General features: G+C 44.6%; 3 protein-coding genes across 5 annotated transcripts; 1 reads left to right on the forward strand and 2 right to left on the reverse strand.

Annotated features, from left to right (window-relative positions):
• Window positions 1-198: 198 nt before the first annotated feature.
• On the forward strand, window positions 199-5,376 carry gcl (germ cell-less). Its single transcript, XM_017087822.4, has 4 exons — window positions 199-410; window positions 2,994-3,150; window positions 3,205-4,152; window positions 4,229-5,376. The coding sequence occupies exons 2-4, from the start codon at window positions 3,017-3,019 to the stop codon at window positions 4,854-4,856; spliced, it is 1,710 nt and encodes a 569-aa protein (XP_016943311.1). The 5' UTR covers window positions 199-410; window positions 2,994-3,016; the 3' UTR covers window positions 4,857-5,376.
• A 17-nt stretch (window positions 5,377-5,393) lies between these two features.
• On the reverse strand, window positions 5,394-5,834 carry LOC108019812 (uncharacterized). The gene has a single exon (XM_017087823.4). The coding sequence runs from the start codon at window positions 5,829-5,831 to the stop codon at window positions 5,394-5,396; it is 438 nt and encodes a 145-aa protein (XP_016943312.3). The 5' UTR covers window positions 5,832-5,834.
• Window positions 5,835-5,876: 42 nt separating this feature from the next.
• On the reverse strand, window positions 5,877-11,810 carry stmA (Protein EFR3 homolog stmA). 3 transcript variants are annotated; one of them, XM_017087819.4, is made up of 9 exons: window positions 11,344-11,810; window positions 9,547-9,751; window positions 9,335-9,488; window positions 9,028-9,273; window positions 8,790-8,831; window positions 8,549-8,679; window positions 7,618-8,481; window positions 6,933-7,557; window positions 5,877-6,244 (listed from the first exon to the last, which is right to left on the reverse strand). In XM_017087819.4, exons 1-9 carry the CDS (start codon window positions 11,426-11,428, stop codon window positions 6,092-6,094), a joined length of 2,505 nt encoding a protein of 834 aa, XP_016943308.2. In that variant the 5' UTR covers window positions 11,429-11,810; the 3' UTR covers window positions 5,877-6,091. The 3 variants fall into 3 exon arrangements, with proteins under 3 accessions (XP_016943308.2, XP_016943310.2, XP_016943309.2); XM_017087821.4 differs by lacking the exon at window positions 11,344-11,810 and adding an exon at window positions 10,176-10,333; XM_017087820.4 differs by lacking the exon at window positions 8,790-8,831 and having other exon boundaries at window positions 11,344-11,808.
• Window positions 11,811-13,126: the final 1,316 nt, after the last annotated feature.

Below are 13,126 nucleotides of genomic sequence, written 5' to 3' on the forward strand. Positions count from 1 at the left end.
ATTTTTCGACATTTATTTTGAACCATACATGTTTGGTAACAAATTTAAAATGGCTTTTAAAAAAAAAATTTTTTTAACACCACATGATCCACATAATTATGTTACCCAAATGCATGCAAGTTGAAAAGTGGCGCCCCATTTCTACAGCATGACCGTTTTCAAAGTGTTTGGTATATTTGATTAATAACAAACAAGTACCGCGGTCACACTGTCGGAGAGCCTGAACTGAACTGCAGCAAAACAGAGATTAATTTGTCAGCGAACGGAATTGGAATGGTTTAAATCGCACGGTTATCCATACTCGCGTAGAATTTTAGAAGGTGTTTGTTTTATTTTTTGGTAACCAAGCTAGTGGACGCGGAGTGCAATTGCAGTTACATAAAATTGCAAACTGTAACTGCATATTTACAGTAAGTTTCGATTATCAGCTCCCCTTTGTGTACCTTGTTTCCTTCAGATTTGCGTCGTTCATTAGCGCTCTCTCTCGGTTCCTCCTCCCTCTCTCTTCTTCGATTTCCATTCCTCCCCCTCTCTGTTTTCCCAAATACTTCACCCCCCGAATTCACTTTTGTTTGCTATTTATAGCTTTAGATTAACTGCACTCCGCAGCCAGGAAAATGGGGAGAAAAGTGTGAAATAATTGGTAGTCCGTTTTCATATCTGTGGACTCGCTGTTATCAGGGCCAAACAGCCAATCGTAAATAGTGCGAATAAACATGCTTTTTGCACTGCCAATCAGCTGATTTGCCATCATAAACCAGTGAGTGAGCGGTCTTGGCTTATCTGATTGTTTACCAAACGAGTTACCCACTATCACACATCTACACCGAATTCTGCCGTTCCCAATTTTCTAGCTGCGGTGGCTCTGTCGTCTAAGGCGACTGGAATTCCCTACCAAATTTCGTACGCGAGTTCGAGTCTCCGCCCATGCTTGTTGGCTTCTTTCGACGATCACCCACGTTATTTAGCCGTTAACTCCTTGGGCAACATTAACTTTTTTTTCAATCTTAATATATATTTAAAAAAAAGAAATTACAAAGGGCCTACTTTAAAAATAAACTCTATAGTTTGGCGTGATATCATTCTTTCCTATATATGTACACATGTTTACAGTAGATCTTCCATGTGAATGAATAGTACTTCTGAAACTACCATCTAGCAACGGCATAATCAAACTCTCCACAACCACTAAACGGTTGTTTTAATTCGGATATTGCCTTGAGTGATCCCCCACAACATAAATATGTTTTAAAACCAATAAATTAAAAGCAAAACTTTCTATATACTAATGACTAAAGAAAAGAAACTAAAATAATATCTTTTAACAATAGTTTGGTTTATGGTATTACAGGGAAGTAAGATATTAAACTTAGTAGTTAGAAGTAGTTAGTTCTTATTGTGTGGATACACTTCGGTTATTTTTCTTTCAAAATTGTGTTCTCCACGCCATTATCTTTCATTTCTTCATAGCGACTAGTGGAAAATCGAGTTATGTATACTTTGAAGTCCGCCTGTAGTTGGTGGTCTTTTGTCCCACCCCCTTTTGTTTGTTCCTCTCTCACCTCTTATTCTCTTTGCTCTCTGGCTTCAACTGGTGACGTAATTTAAAGCGCTGCAATCGTCTTGTTTTGGTCTTATAAGAAATACACGATGAGGAACCGGTTTCGAATAGTTTACTTTTGTTTTCGGAACTGCGCCACACCAAAACAAACCCGCCATCTGCTGGTGGACCCCCAAACAACCTTTCCCCAACTGGACTCAATAATCTTTATTTCAAGATGGATCCGAGTCTGAATAGATAATTATAATGATCGGCCGAGTATTATCGAGCCTGTCTGTCTGGTCGTCCATATCAATGAGGTGACGAAAGCGTTTATTCGTTGTTAATGGGCAGCAGCAACAACATATGTATATGTATTGTAGCTTCCGTCGCGGCCTTGACACGGTTACAACAGCCCGCCCAGCTCCAGCAATTGGCGGCAAAGCATAAACAAAGCATAAAACGCGCATGGAATCGATCTCGTTTGATCTCATTCTAATTATAGAGTCCCTCCGCTTTGATACTACCAAAAAATGTTCGTGACTACACTGCGGGTCAGGTATTTAAGGCCGCGTCGAAATAGTATAGTTTATGGGCAGCACCTTTTTATTATATCGTAATTTCTATATTCACTTTTTGTATTGACCATTTCTTTCTTCTATTTCAATATTTCGAATTAATACTAATCAAATTAGCTGGGTATTATCTATATTCACTGCAATATTAGCATTCGAAAATCAGTTACGACAATTTATTCTATTGAATTTAATTTTAAACAAATCTTTTAATTGTATGTCTTATAAAATATTACACCACGTATCTAAGTACTATACATTACAACACTGTACAAACACGCATAGAATTTCTTTATTACTGAGTCATACAAATTAAAACTCATGGGTCGTTACGTTAACAATTATATGACTGCTTTGAAATCTAAAAAATGATTATCTATTGCCATCTACAAATATGCGTATCTTAAGTGTTATAGTCGAAGAGCCATCCGTTAAATTTAAAGCACAGAAATTATTTAGGCAATTAAGTCTTGTAATTACATAGTTAAACGTCAACTATTTATCTGTTGCAATCTAGCAATGCTTTTCAAGTTTTCCGAACCTCCTCGAACGGGAACTTGATTACAGCTGACTTATCACGCCTTAGATGTGTGATGTCAACACCATCATTGATGAATAGAAGCGCTTTCCCTTGGATTTAGGGCCCTAAAAGTCACCCACACGAATGTTCGCCCACCCGGGAAATGTTTCCCCACCGTTACAGCGGGTGGCGTTACAGTTTGGCGGAACGAAAGTGGGTCAACCGGTTCCATTTGGGACACTATCAACACGCAACCTGTCAGATCGATATAAAGCCCCCTATCTTTGTTGTTGACCCAAATCTGTTATGATAAACTAAATATAAACTAAATTTTGTGTACAAATTGTTTTCCTTTCAGATTGAGGAATCCTGCGCTGAGCCATGGGTCAGATCGTGGGCTCCATGCACATAAACGTAGCGGAGGTGTTCAGCAACCGGCGGAAACGGAAGCGAAGCACGGACTCCTCGCTGGGCAAGGATGAGCAGACCCAGCTAGACACCACGCAACCCAAGAAGTAAGTGGTTAAGTTTTTAGGACCAACCATTACAAAACATCTCCTCCCCCTCAGGAAAAAACTTCTTACCACCACCCAGTACATATACAAGGCGCTCTTTAAGGAGGAAAAGAACTCTGATGTGGCTGTCATGGCTCTGGATAAAGTGTGGCACCTGCACAAGGTCTACCTGAGCCAGAGCCCCTACTTCTACACAATGTTCAACGGGAGTTGGCGGGAGGCGCAACAGAACTTTATTCAGATCGCTATCCTCGACGAACGGATAACCGTGGCCAGCCTGGACGCTGTCTTTGGATCTATGTATTCCGATGAGATCGAGATTGAGTCAGCGGACGTGATCTCGGTCCTGGCCACGGCCACGCTCTTCCACTTGGACGGGATCATCGACAAGTGTGCCGAGGTGATGGTGGACAGCATCAGTCCGGAGACAGCCATCCAGTACTACGAGGCCGCCTGCCAATACGGTGTGGTTGCTGTAAAGAAGTCAACCTTCCAGTGGTTCCAGATTAACCTGCTTAGTATCTACAGTAAACAGCCGAATCTGCTGAGGCACATCTCTATCGAACTGATGAGTGCGCTGACCGCCAGCCCCGATTTGTATGTGATGCAGACAGAGTTCTCGCTTTACACATTACTGCGCACATGGATGTTTCTGTGCCTGCATCCCGACTACGACCCAGAGGACCCTGTGCAGAGGGCGGAAGCGGTGAAGGCGCAGGAGCGGTTGGTCAATGCCGGCGTGGAAACGCACACCCCCAGCGGAGATGTCGTCCAGTGGACGTACTTCACCAGCCGCATGGAGGAGCGTTCGTTCCTGGCAACACCCGAGGGGCAGCCATATATTAGGGTCTTCCAAAAGCTACGAACCCAGTACCTGACCAACCACTACATGGATCTGAAAATCATCTACAATGACAATATCATACCCAAGGAGTGGCTTTATCGGCACATCCACAACCACTGGGACGCCCTACTGCGGATCGATCACGGGCAAGAGGATTGGTGAGTGTTTTGAAAAGTTTGCCGGTACACGGAAAAGACTAATAACTAAAATCTGTATTGTGTTTCGATCTTACAGCAGTCCCCAGCAGCTGGACGACGAGCAGTTCTTTGAGAGTTGCATGCGATGTGGTCGTATGTTGCTAGAGCCTGGCTACCAGAAGTGGCGCTGGACGGGCTTCAACTACGGCATGGATCTCATACTTATAATGGACTCCCGAAGACTGAACATTCGTCGCCATCATCGGCACGAGCACGAGCGGGTGCTCAGCCTGCAGACGAAGCGCAAGTTCATGGTCCGCACCACAGTGACCTCGATAAACGCCCAGCGGCAGCCAATCTTCACTCAGACATCTGAAATCTGTTCCCTAAGCCTCGAGAAAAACGAGGAGGTACCGCTGATGGTGCTCGATCCGAAACTGGTTCACCCACTGCTAATCTCTATTAATATGCTGGTAGTGATGCCGCCAAACCAGAGCTTTAAGGAGATTGTTCCGCTCAGCGAGGAGGCGACAACGTCGCTGTCCATACCCATTTCAGAGATCGGAGCGAACAGCGAGCGACCGCTAACACCGTCCAGTGCCGATGATTCGGCAGTCTTCATTGGCGACTCGGAGCCGACAACGCCATCCTCACCGGCTCCACGGCCGAGGATAGTTTGGCCGGTCGGCGAGACGGAGGGCATATGCGGCCAATTGGCGTGCTGAGCACGATCATCGAAGCAGTCCACCATTACTAGTACCACCACTACCACCATTTTTTGTTCATTTACCCGCTACGGCCGGTACTCGTTGTAGTTCTAATTGTAAATTCGTTTTTCGCCATCGCGATTAGCTGCGGCTAATCAATCTTATCTAGAAGTTTGTACATTGAGCATGAGCATATCCGCGATCGTGTTGGTATGCGCAAATCTATATTTTTGTATATCGTTTACATCATTAGTATCTTGTAATAACGCTTAACGTCATCTACTTGTTTAGGGTAGACGCACGCTCCAGTGCCCTCGCACAATGTAGATGTTGCATGTAGTTTGTAAATTCGGAGTTTTAAGATTGATTGTTATGTTTAAGTAACAAGAACGCGGTAAAGAAACTTTGGTTTAAGCGTCTTCGAATCCTGCAAGTTCAATGCATATGCTTACTGTCCCTAACACAGTTTTACTCGCTACATGTACGCACAGTAACTTATCTTGAGAGATCATTTATTAAAAATTACAATTAATTTAAAGCGTCCTGGTGTAGGTTTTAATTGTAGTGCACGTCTAGAAGACCGTTCAAAACGCATTGCTGCCAGGACTTGATGCCATTCATCAAAATCCAAAGTGCCTGGGCTTGGTACTCTGCACCAGCAGCGGATTCCCGAAGTTTGTCCAGCACCCAGTTGACCTTTTTGCTTCGCGATCGAAACGTGTAGCTAAACCTCCGGGCAGCAGCGATGAAGGGTTTCTTCTCCTCAAGGCTCATACAATTCCATACCCGGCTGGCCATTAGAGTTACCTGTCCCAAGGGCAAGTGGCAGAGCCAAGTTCTGAAACATTTTCGGAAGTGGGCCAAAAACCGGAAGAACGGATTGCGTCCAATGCCATTGTGTTTCCCTATCGAATGCCCACTGATTGACGTCGTCTTCGAGATATTACCACAAGAAGCCGACCTTGCCCCACACTTTCTCTCTGAACGTACCATTTTGGGCAATAATTTTGAAACAAAATTTCATACGACAATCTGAAATATACTTGTATACATATATATTTGTATAACAATTAATTCAAAGTATATATCCAAGGTGGCTTAACAATTGAATTGCTTGCATTTAACAACAGAAAATTTGATTAAATTTAACTAGTTTCATACAGACACCAAACAAATTCGCATTGAGGGCTATTTATACGTGAATTGAGTACGGAATATTCGCCGGATGGGAATTCCGGTTCGAGGAATACGGTTTAGTAGTAAAAGAGTTCCGGGAAGTTCGTCTCGTAGATGGGCTTCTCGTTGCTAGCTTGCAACTGAGCGGCCTTGGTGTCGCTCTGCGTAATCTGACGTTCCACGGCCAGCGAGTTGAAGAGCTCGTTCAGGCGATTCTGGATGAGATCGTGCTGTAAATGGAAGAAAACCGTGATATTAACTTTTGTGTACGGATCAATAGTCATAGCTTTGTATTGTTAGGCCGATAACAGAATCGCGCCTAAAATTTAAGTTTTATATATCGAGCAACGTAAGGAGGTACCGGCCAAATGACATTTACCAGATAAAACTACCTGGAAAAGCCCCACTCGAAGGGCGACTGGACAGTTATTTAAAGGCGCAAGGACTACATGAAAGGGTTTGGCGTTGCTTGCCAAGAATTCTATATTGGTCTCTAGAGACTACATTAAATGGCCTACATCCGACCCTTCGAACTTTACTTTCAGCTTTGCGATGCTAATGGAAATTCTAGGTACGCTCCTTGGCGATAACCTGCGTGAAGCTGTTCATTCTGGCAGATGGTGGAAAGATACAAGCTGTGTGTAAAGGTATATATGTATTTCACATACTAAGAAATAAACAGATTATAATAAGTTGCCACTTTAGGTCACAGCATGCTCAATGGAAATACTACAAAGATGGCCGAATGGAAAAGGTCAGGAAACTGCATTTATTGTTCATTGTTTATTATTCAAGTGATGATAAAACCAAAATGACGATGATAATGTGTGTTAAAATTGAATTTTAAATTGAAAGATTAGCCTTGAAATATATCTTATGTCTTATTTATCAAACTACCTTACAGGGCACTTTACTCACCTTGGGTTCTGTGCGTCTCATCAGATCATCAAACTCGCCCTCGCGGAACGTGCGAACGATCTGCATCTGGCGCTCGCGCTGCTCCCGCTTGGCAGCCTCAGTTGGCTCAGCCAGAGCCCTCTTCATGGCATCGAAGTTGAACTCCGGTGCCAGGAGCTTCTTGCAAACGCCCGGCGAGCTGCTAACGCTGTCCACATCGCCGTTGTAGACGGTCAAATCCGCAGAGCTGTTGCGCTGAGTCAGCTGGTTGCTCACGGACTCTACCCAGGAGTGGCGGTGGCCTGGGTGATCCGTCTGGTTAAGCGCGTACGGAGCTCCAGAGTTGAGCCTCTGGGCATCCATGCCCGCATTCTGCAGGCACTCTCCCAGCGCCAACTTGTCTATGGCGAGATGGGGCAGCGCCAGATTCAAGGTCTTCCCGGACATTTTCTTGGGCTCAAGCAAAGGTGGTAGGAAGTGGGTGGCCTCCTCGCGCCGTGCATCCACAATCTTTTGAGCATACTCCAGTAGGTTGTTGATGCCACTTACCCGCGAGATGAGCACCAGCAGGCCGATGGAGATGGCGTGCAAGCTGCACTTGTGCACATTTCCCAGGGTGTCCACAGTGTTGGCCACCTGCTGGATTCTACAAGAGGAACCAATATATTTAAAACACTTTATTAGTGTCTAGCCTATGAAACCTTACCCCAGAATAAACAGAAGAAATTCCTGCACGGTCTCGTTGCAAGACATCTCGACGATGAGCAGGGCGGCGGTATTATAACTGGAGGACAAGGCGTCAACCCGATCCGATAGCGCCATTGAATCGATCAGCGCCTGCATGATGTTGGCGCCGTATTTGTGCGTGAAAATAATGTCAGAACGCGATGGCGGCTCCTGGGAGAGCGCCGGGTATGGCTTCACACTGACGTTGCTGAGAACCTGCTCATTCTGGTGCCGATCGAGCAGAGCCTGCAAAATCTGCATCACAACCATGCGAGTGGGATTATGTGGCGCCCGGGCCATCTTAAGCAGCGGCTGCAGGAAGGAGGCGGGGAAGGCCTTCTCGAAGGAGACGGTGCTGTACTGGGTTCCCACCTTAAGAAGCGACTTGAGCAGGATGTTCTGCAGCATCTGGTCGCCCTTGCTCTTCTTTGATAAGTCCGGCACCGTGTTCATGATGAAGAGCATGATCTCGATCTTTTGGTAGTCGGGATGATGGTTTGCGAACTCGCCCAGCGCGTTAATCAGCGCCTCCTGATACTGCGATTCCTCGGGTGTGATCTCGCTGGTAGTGCTCACACTTGTCCGCAGGTGGGTCAGCAGGTTGTTGATAATGTCCAGAGCGGAGGGCCCGACACTCTCGCCCGCTGCTATGGCGATAATCTTTGACAGAACGACTGCCAACGAGGTGCGTGTCTTGGGAGACGACTTGAAGTTGTTGTCCAGATGCTGCATCAGGGTCTCCACCACGGTATACGAGTACTGCGGCTGTATGGAAATCATCACGATGCGGAATGTATGAATCGCAAACGTGTTGGGCACCCACAGCTCATGGCGGTCCAGGTGGCTGTAAATCAGGAAAAGTAAACCTCTGATTAGCAACGGGTGGCCATATTTCCGGGGGTGTTACTTACGTCAGCAACGGCTTCAGTACGCTGCGAATATGCCCGAAGGAGGCACGGCCCACCAGCTCCCGGAGTACTTCCTCGGCCAAGGCCGGCGGCGTCACATTGGTGGCATCCTCAACGGGCGTTAGGTCCCCGGACTGCAGTAATAAAAAATATATTAATATCAAGATCTAATTAGGTGGTCTTGGTGACTAATCAGCGTTCACTAATATGCTTATGTAATGGAACAATTCGATTCGATCATTACCGCCAGTAAATTTTTCTTCACGAACATAACGTTTACACAAAACTGTTTGGTTATTGTTGTGTGTTGGTTGTGTTGTGGTTGGTTTGGGTTTGGTTTGCATTAACAAAATACACGAAAACGAAATGCAAAATACATCGAAATTAGTACAATAATTGGCCAATGGGACAGAGAACTGGGATGGATGGCTGCATCCATCTCCGAACGGCTGGGCAGGGCGCAAAACCGAGTAACTACCCACCTGCATGTTGAAAAGGAGCGAGGGCACAATCTTCTCCATGTGCTCTGCCGCCCAGATGTTCTCCACCAGATCGTCGGACACTGTTTTCCTGATAACGCCCTGCAAGCCCTTGATTCCCGCCAGGCGCAGACTGTCCCGCATGGTGGCCGCATCGCTGTGGCACATCGAAGAGAACTTCGAAATGAAGAAGTCGTAGCGTCGATGGTAGGACGGAGTGTCCTCGTTGATGTTGGCGAACTTCACAAACTGCAAGTATAGAGGTGTGAGTAAAGACTAGAATACTAGTAGCGTTTAAGTAGCGTCTTACCGAATTGGTGGCCATTATCTTCAGGTTGGGGTTCGAGTCCTCAAGCAGCTTCTGCACCATGCGCAGGAAGGATTCCACAAACAGATTGAGAGTGGTTTGGGCGTGACAAGCCTGAAGCAGCAGGTCCATGGCTTCCATGGCGATTTCGGCCAGCCTGGGGATCAACAAAGTGAGTTAGTCAAGAATAACTCCCTGGTCTCTGACCCACTTACTTGTAGCGCTTCCTGTTGATATCCTTGGTGGCCTTCTGGTAGAGGTACTCGCCAATCCGGTCGAGCTTGTCAGGCGAACTCAGTGAGTAGAAGGTCAGCTTCTCCATGTTGGACTTGACCAGCCCGTCCTCCGGATTTACCGGGAATATGTTGTCCACCAGGCGCTTGTAGCGCGGTCGGAGCGCCGAGCAGCATCCGCAGCAGCCTAGAAGAGCGCAGGTAAAGGCACAGCGGTTAGAGGGATTAGGCACGCAGACGTGGATGCAGCGGTAGGTGAACATGGCGCCACCGGTCCGCTGGTGAGAGTGATGGTGGTGGTAGTGTGAAAACCGACTCGGGTCGAATGGGTGCGACCACCATTTTCCGCTTAATCTTATCGCGATAATTGCCCTAGTGGACTATAGTTTTGCTGTTTGAGTGATTGGACGGCTCATCGCTCGCTGGTTGATGGTTTCCGCCACCCGGGTCGCATCACCCTTTCTGCCCCTCCTAAACGCCACCCAACTCCAAGCCACTCCATCGATTTGTCGGTGTCGTCATTCCTGGCCAATTGGCTGGTGGCGAGGTCATCTGGCTCAATGGCCCGTGGCACGCTAAGCGAATGACACCTGTGCCCGCCGACAGCTTACCAGGCATTTTGGCGTCGCGATTCTCTTCTTGCGGTCTTTATCGCGGCATTAGATAATAAAACGCTGCGATAAAAGAGCGCAGCTAGACTTTTCTTTTGTTTTCCTTTTGCGGGTGAGACACTCTCGGCTGACTTATCGATAGGCACGCGGTGTGACCATGCGAGGGATGCATGCAAATACCGTGTAGAGGGGGGTGTAAGAGCACTGTCATACTGTAAAATATTAAATTCTAATTGTGAACTTGCAATTTATGCCCACTGTGCAGTATGCACTTGGAATCTTAGTGTTAAAGATGCAGTCAACTCAAAGAAAACTGTCAAGCAGTAGCGTTTAGTGTTTATGCGTAAGTCCCAATACCCATAACTTTAATTTCTTTATATCTTTAACTAACTGTTTCTCCCGCATCCGGTTTGAATTCTTTAAGTCGATTTTTTAAAGAGAAATGTGCACTTGCGCGTTAAGGTAGAAAGTTTATTTATGTTTTTATAAATGACATACCCCGTTTTTCTTTTGCAAAGTGTTTGGCTTGATTGTTAAAATTCTGAAGACTTGAGAAATGTAAATGTATTTTGGTGGCATTTTAAAAGTTCGTCTTAATTAAGCAAAAGGCCGTTGTTTTTAGGTGCATATATATAAAACATTTAAAAATAAGATCTATTTTGACCCTATATCGGAAGTCTTTGCAACTCAAAATTTTACTCGGTTTGATCTATGAAACTTTAAAACTTACATAAAAACATAGTCCTTATTTTAAAATCTAAAATCCATTAATGCCCTGTTTTTAAATTTGTGTTTCCATACATTCAAAGATTAGACTCAAAGAAATGATTAGTTCCATAAAATTAAAACGATGCAACGGGTAATTTAGTAGTTCTGCATAATGGCGGATAAATCTGTAGCCTACCTGGGTTTTTAATTGAATGAATATGAGAATATAGTATGTTTAATTTCAGATATTGAATTTTTATGTATTTCCATCTATAGGTACTACATACATATACATGTATGTATGTACTACAACTTCTGTGCCGGAATTCGTTGAAAATATAAAAAATTAAAACTTAAAAAATATAAAATTTATGTTTTTCCTTACAGAAAAAGTTTTTACTTCTGGTGAATAACACTTATTATAGATTTCTAACCATATCTTCCGTTTAGGGATACTTACAACTAGGATCCGTGCACTTCTGCACGAAACTGTCGAAGAACTCGGGGAGTTCAGGCGGCTCAAAGCAGCAGCGAATCAGGGCCATTTTGGGATGCGAGTATCACGGATTGATCTGCCCACTCCGCTCCAGGACGTTGACCATGAACTTTGACTATTTTTAGCGCGAAACTTTGTTCCTCCGTACAGGTTGTTGTTGCTCCAGGTCAGCTGATGGCGCCACTAACGGGACGAAAGCTCGGATTCACTGGCCAGGGAGCTTTTTTATGGCCATTGCGACCAGCTTATATCACAGGGGTCTTTACTTTTTGGCCTGGCCAAATGATGCCATTCGTACATCTTTGGAATGACACTCGGTTTTGAATATTAATTCAGCAACTAATACTTATAATCCTATGTCCGCTACTACAACTTTCGAAAGTCAACAGTCTTTACAAAAAATAATTGAATAATAAAGCCTACGAACTCGAGACAAATCAAACACAAACCGCACGCAGCGAGAACAACAAACAGAATGGAAAATGTGCTTGGTGAAAATGTGTTTTTCGCACTAAAGCTCCGCGCATTTTTGGGGTTTCCTCCACAAAGCTCCCCAGAGGCCATAAAGCAAAGCTCAGGGAATAAGTCGAGCTTTTCACATCCCGCTTTTCATTCATAAAATGCGTGTTTTTGGGGGAATAAAGGAGGGGTGTCCGAAAATTCTCTGGCCTTCGCTAAGTTTACCGTTATGGGGCGCACAATTAAACACTCGAAGCAAAATGCAAAACGAACACTTGACAATTCAGGAGAATTACACTGAAACAAACGGTACATTTGATTTGATAAATAAAAATTTCGGAGTTACAAGGAGTTTGCACTCTTATCACGCACTATACGTCAAATTTTGTATGTACTGTAATTTAGTTAAATTAAATCAGGAATATTTATCAAAAAGTGATCAGTTATCTTTTTGTGTGTACTCAAAGAGCGCTTCACACGCCAGTATCGTGGGTTGACAACTTTATTAAACCGAAATGGGTTCCTTCGATTCGAAAGAGGGGTACGGGTTGGAAGGGCGGGGTGGACGTGCTTTATAGTTTCTTGACCGACGATGACGATCGATGATTTATTTGTATGTGCTGCTTATTTCTCTGACTTTTTGATTAATTACTGTGATATTCAAATATTCAAGTGTGTGGCTATAAACGCGCAAATGTATGAACTTGTGAATACAGGGGGGATTCAAAAAGCAGAACCCGCTGTCAAAAAATATCATAGGCACCTTACAAGCTTTATAATTATTTAAATTAATTTTTATGAATATTTTAAAGTAACACCTAAAGGAAACTGTCAGAATCCATTTAAGGCATCTAAGAATGCACACATAAAGGTGTTATAAGGTTATTATTTCTGTGAGACATTGGCAACACCTATGTTATGTGTTTATGAATACCTCCAGAGCTGGGAAGATTATACTCAAAGAGATTTGAATATAAGCGTTTGGCTTTGGAAAATATTAGAAACAGAAGAGGCACTATATCTAAAAGATATTTCAGTGCTTAGTTCTGGGCATATTTTACGCTTTGTTTACTTTTGTGGCCAGGGATTAGCGCCTGCTCGGTCGTATCTATAAGATGAATTAATTAGTGCTCGGCTTTAATGACCAGTGATTGATGAGTGGGAGTGGCCCGGGGGGCGGGGGTCGGGGGAAGTGCGCGGATGAGCAGCTGGCAGAGGGTCACCGAACAGAAGCCAGAAGCCAGTGGAAACTGGTTGACAGTCGGAACAGGCAGGAACATCATTTTCA

Source organism: Drosophila suzukii, chromosome 2R (genome assembly GCF_043229965.1).
Source record: "Drosophila suzukii chromosome 2R, CBGP_Dsuzu_IsoJpt1.0, whole genome shotgun sequence".
NCBI classification, from domain to species: domain Eukaryota; kingdom Metazoa; phylum Arthropoda; class Insecta; order Diptera; family Drosophilidae; genus Drosophila; species Drosophila suzukii.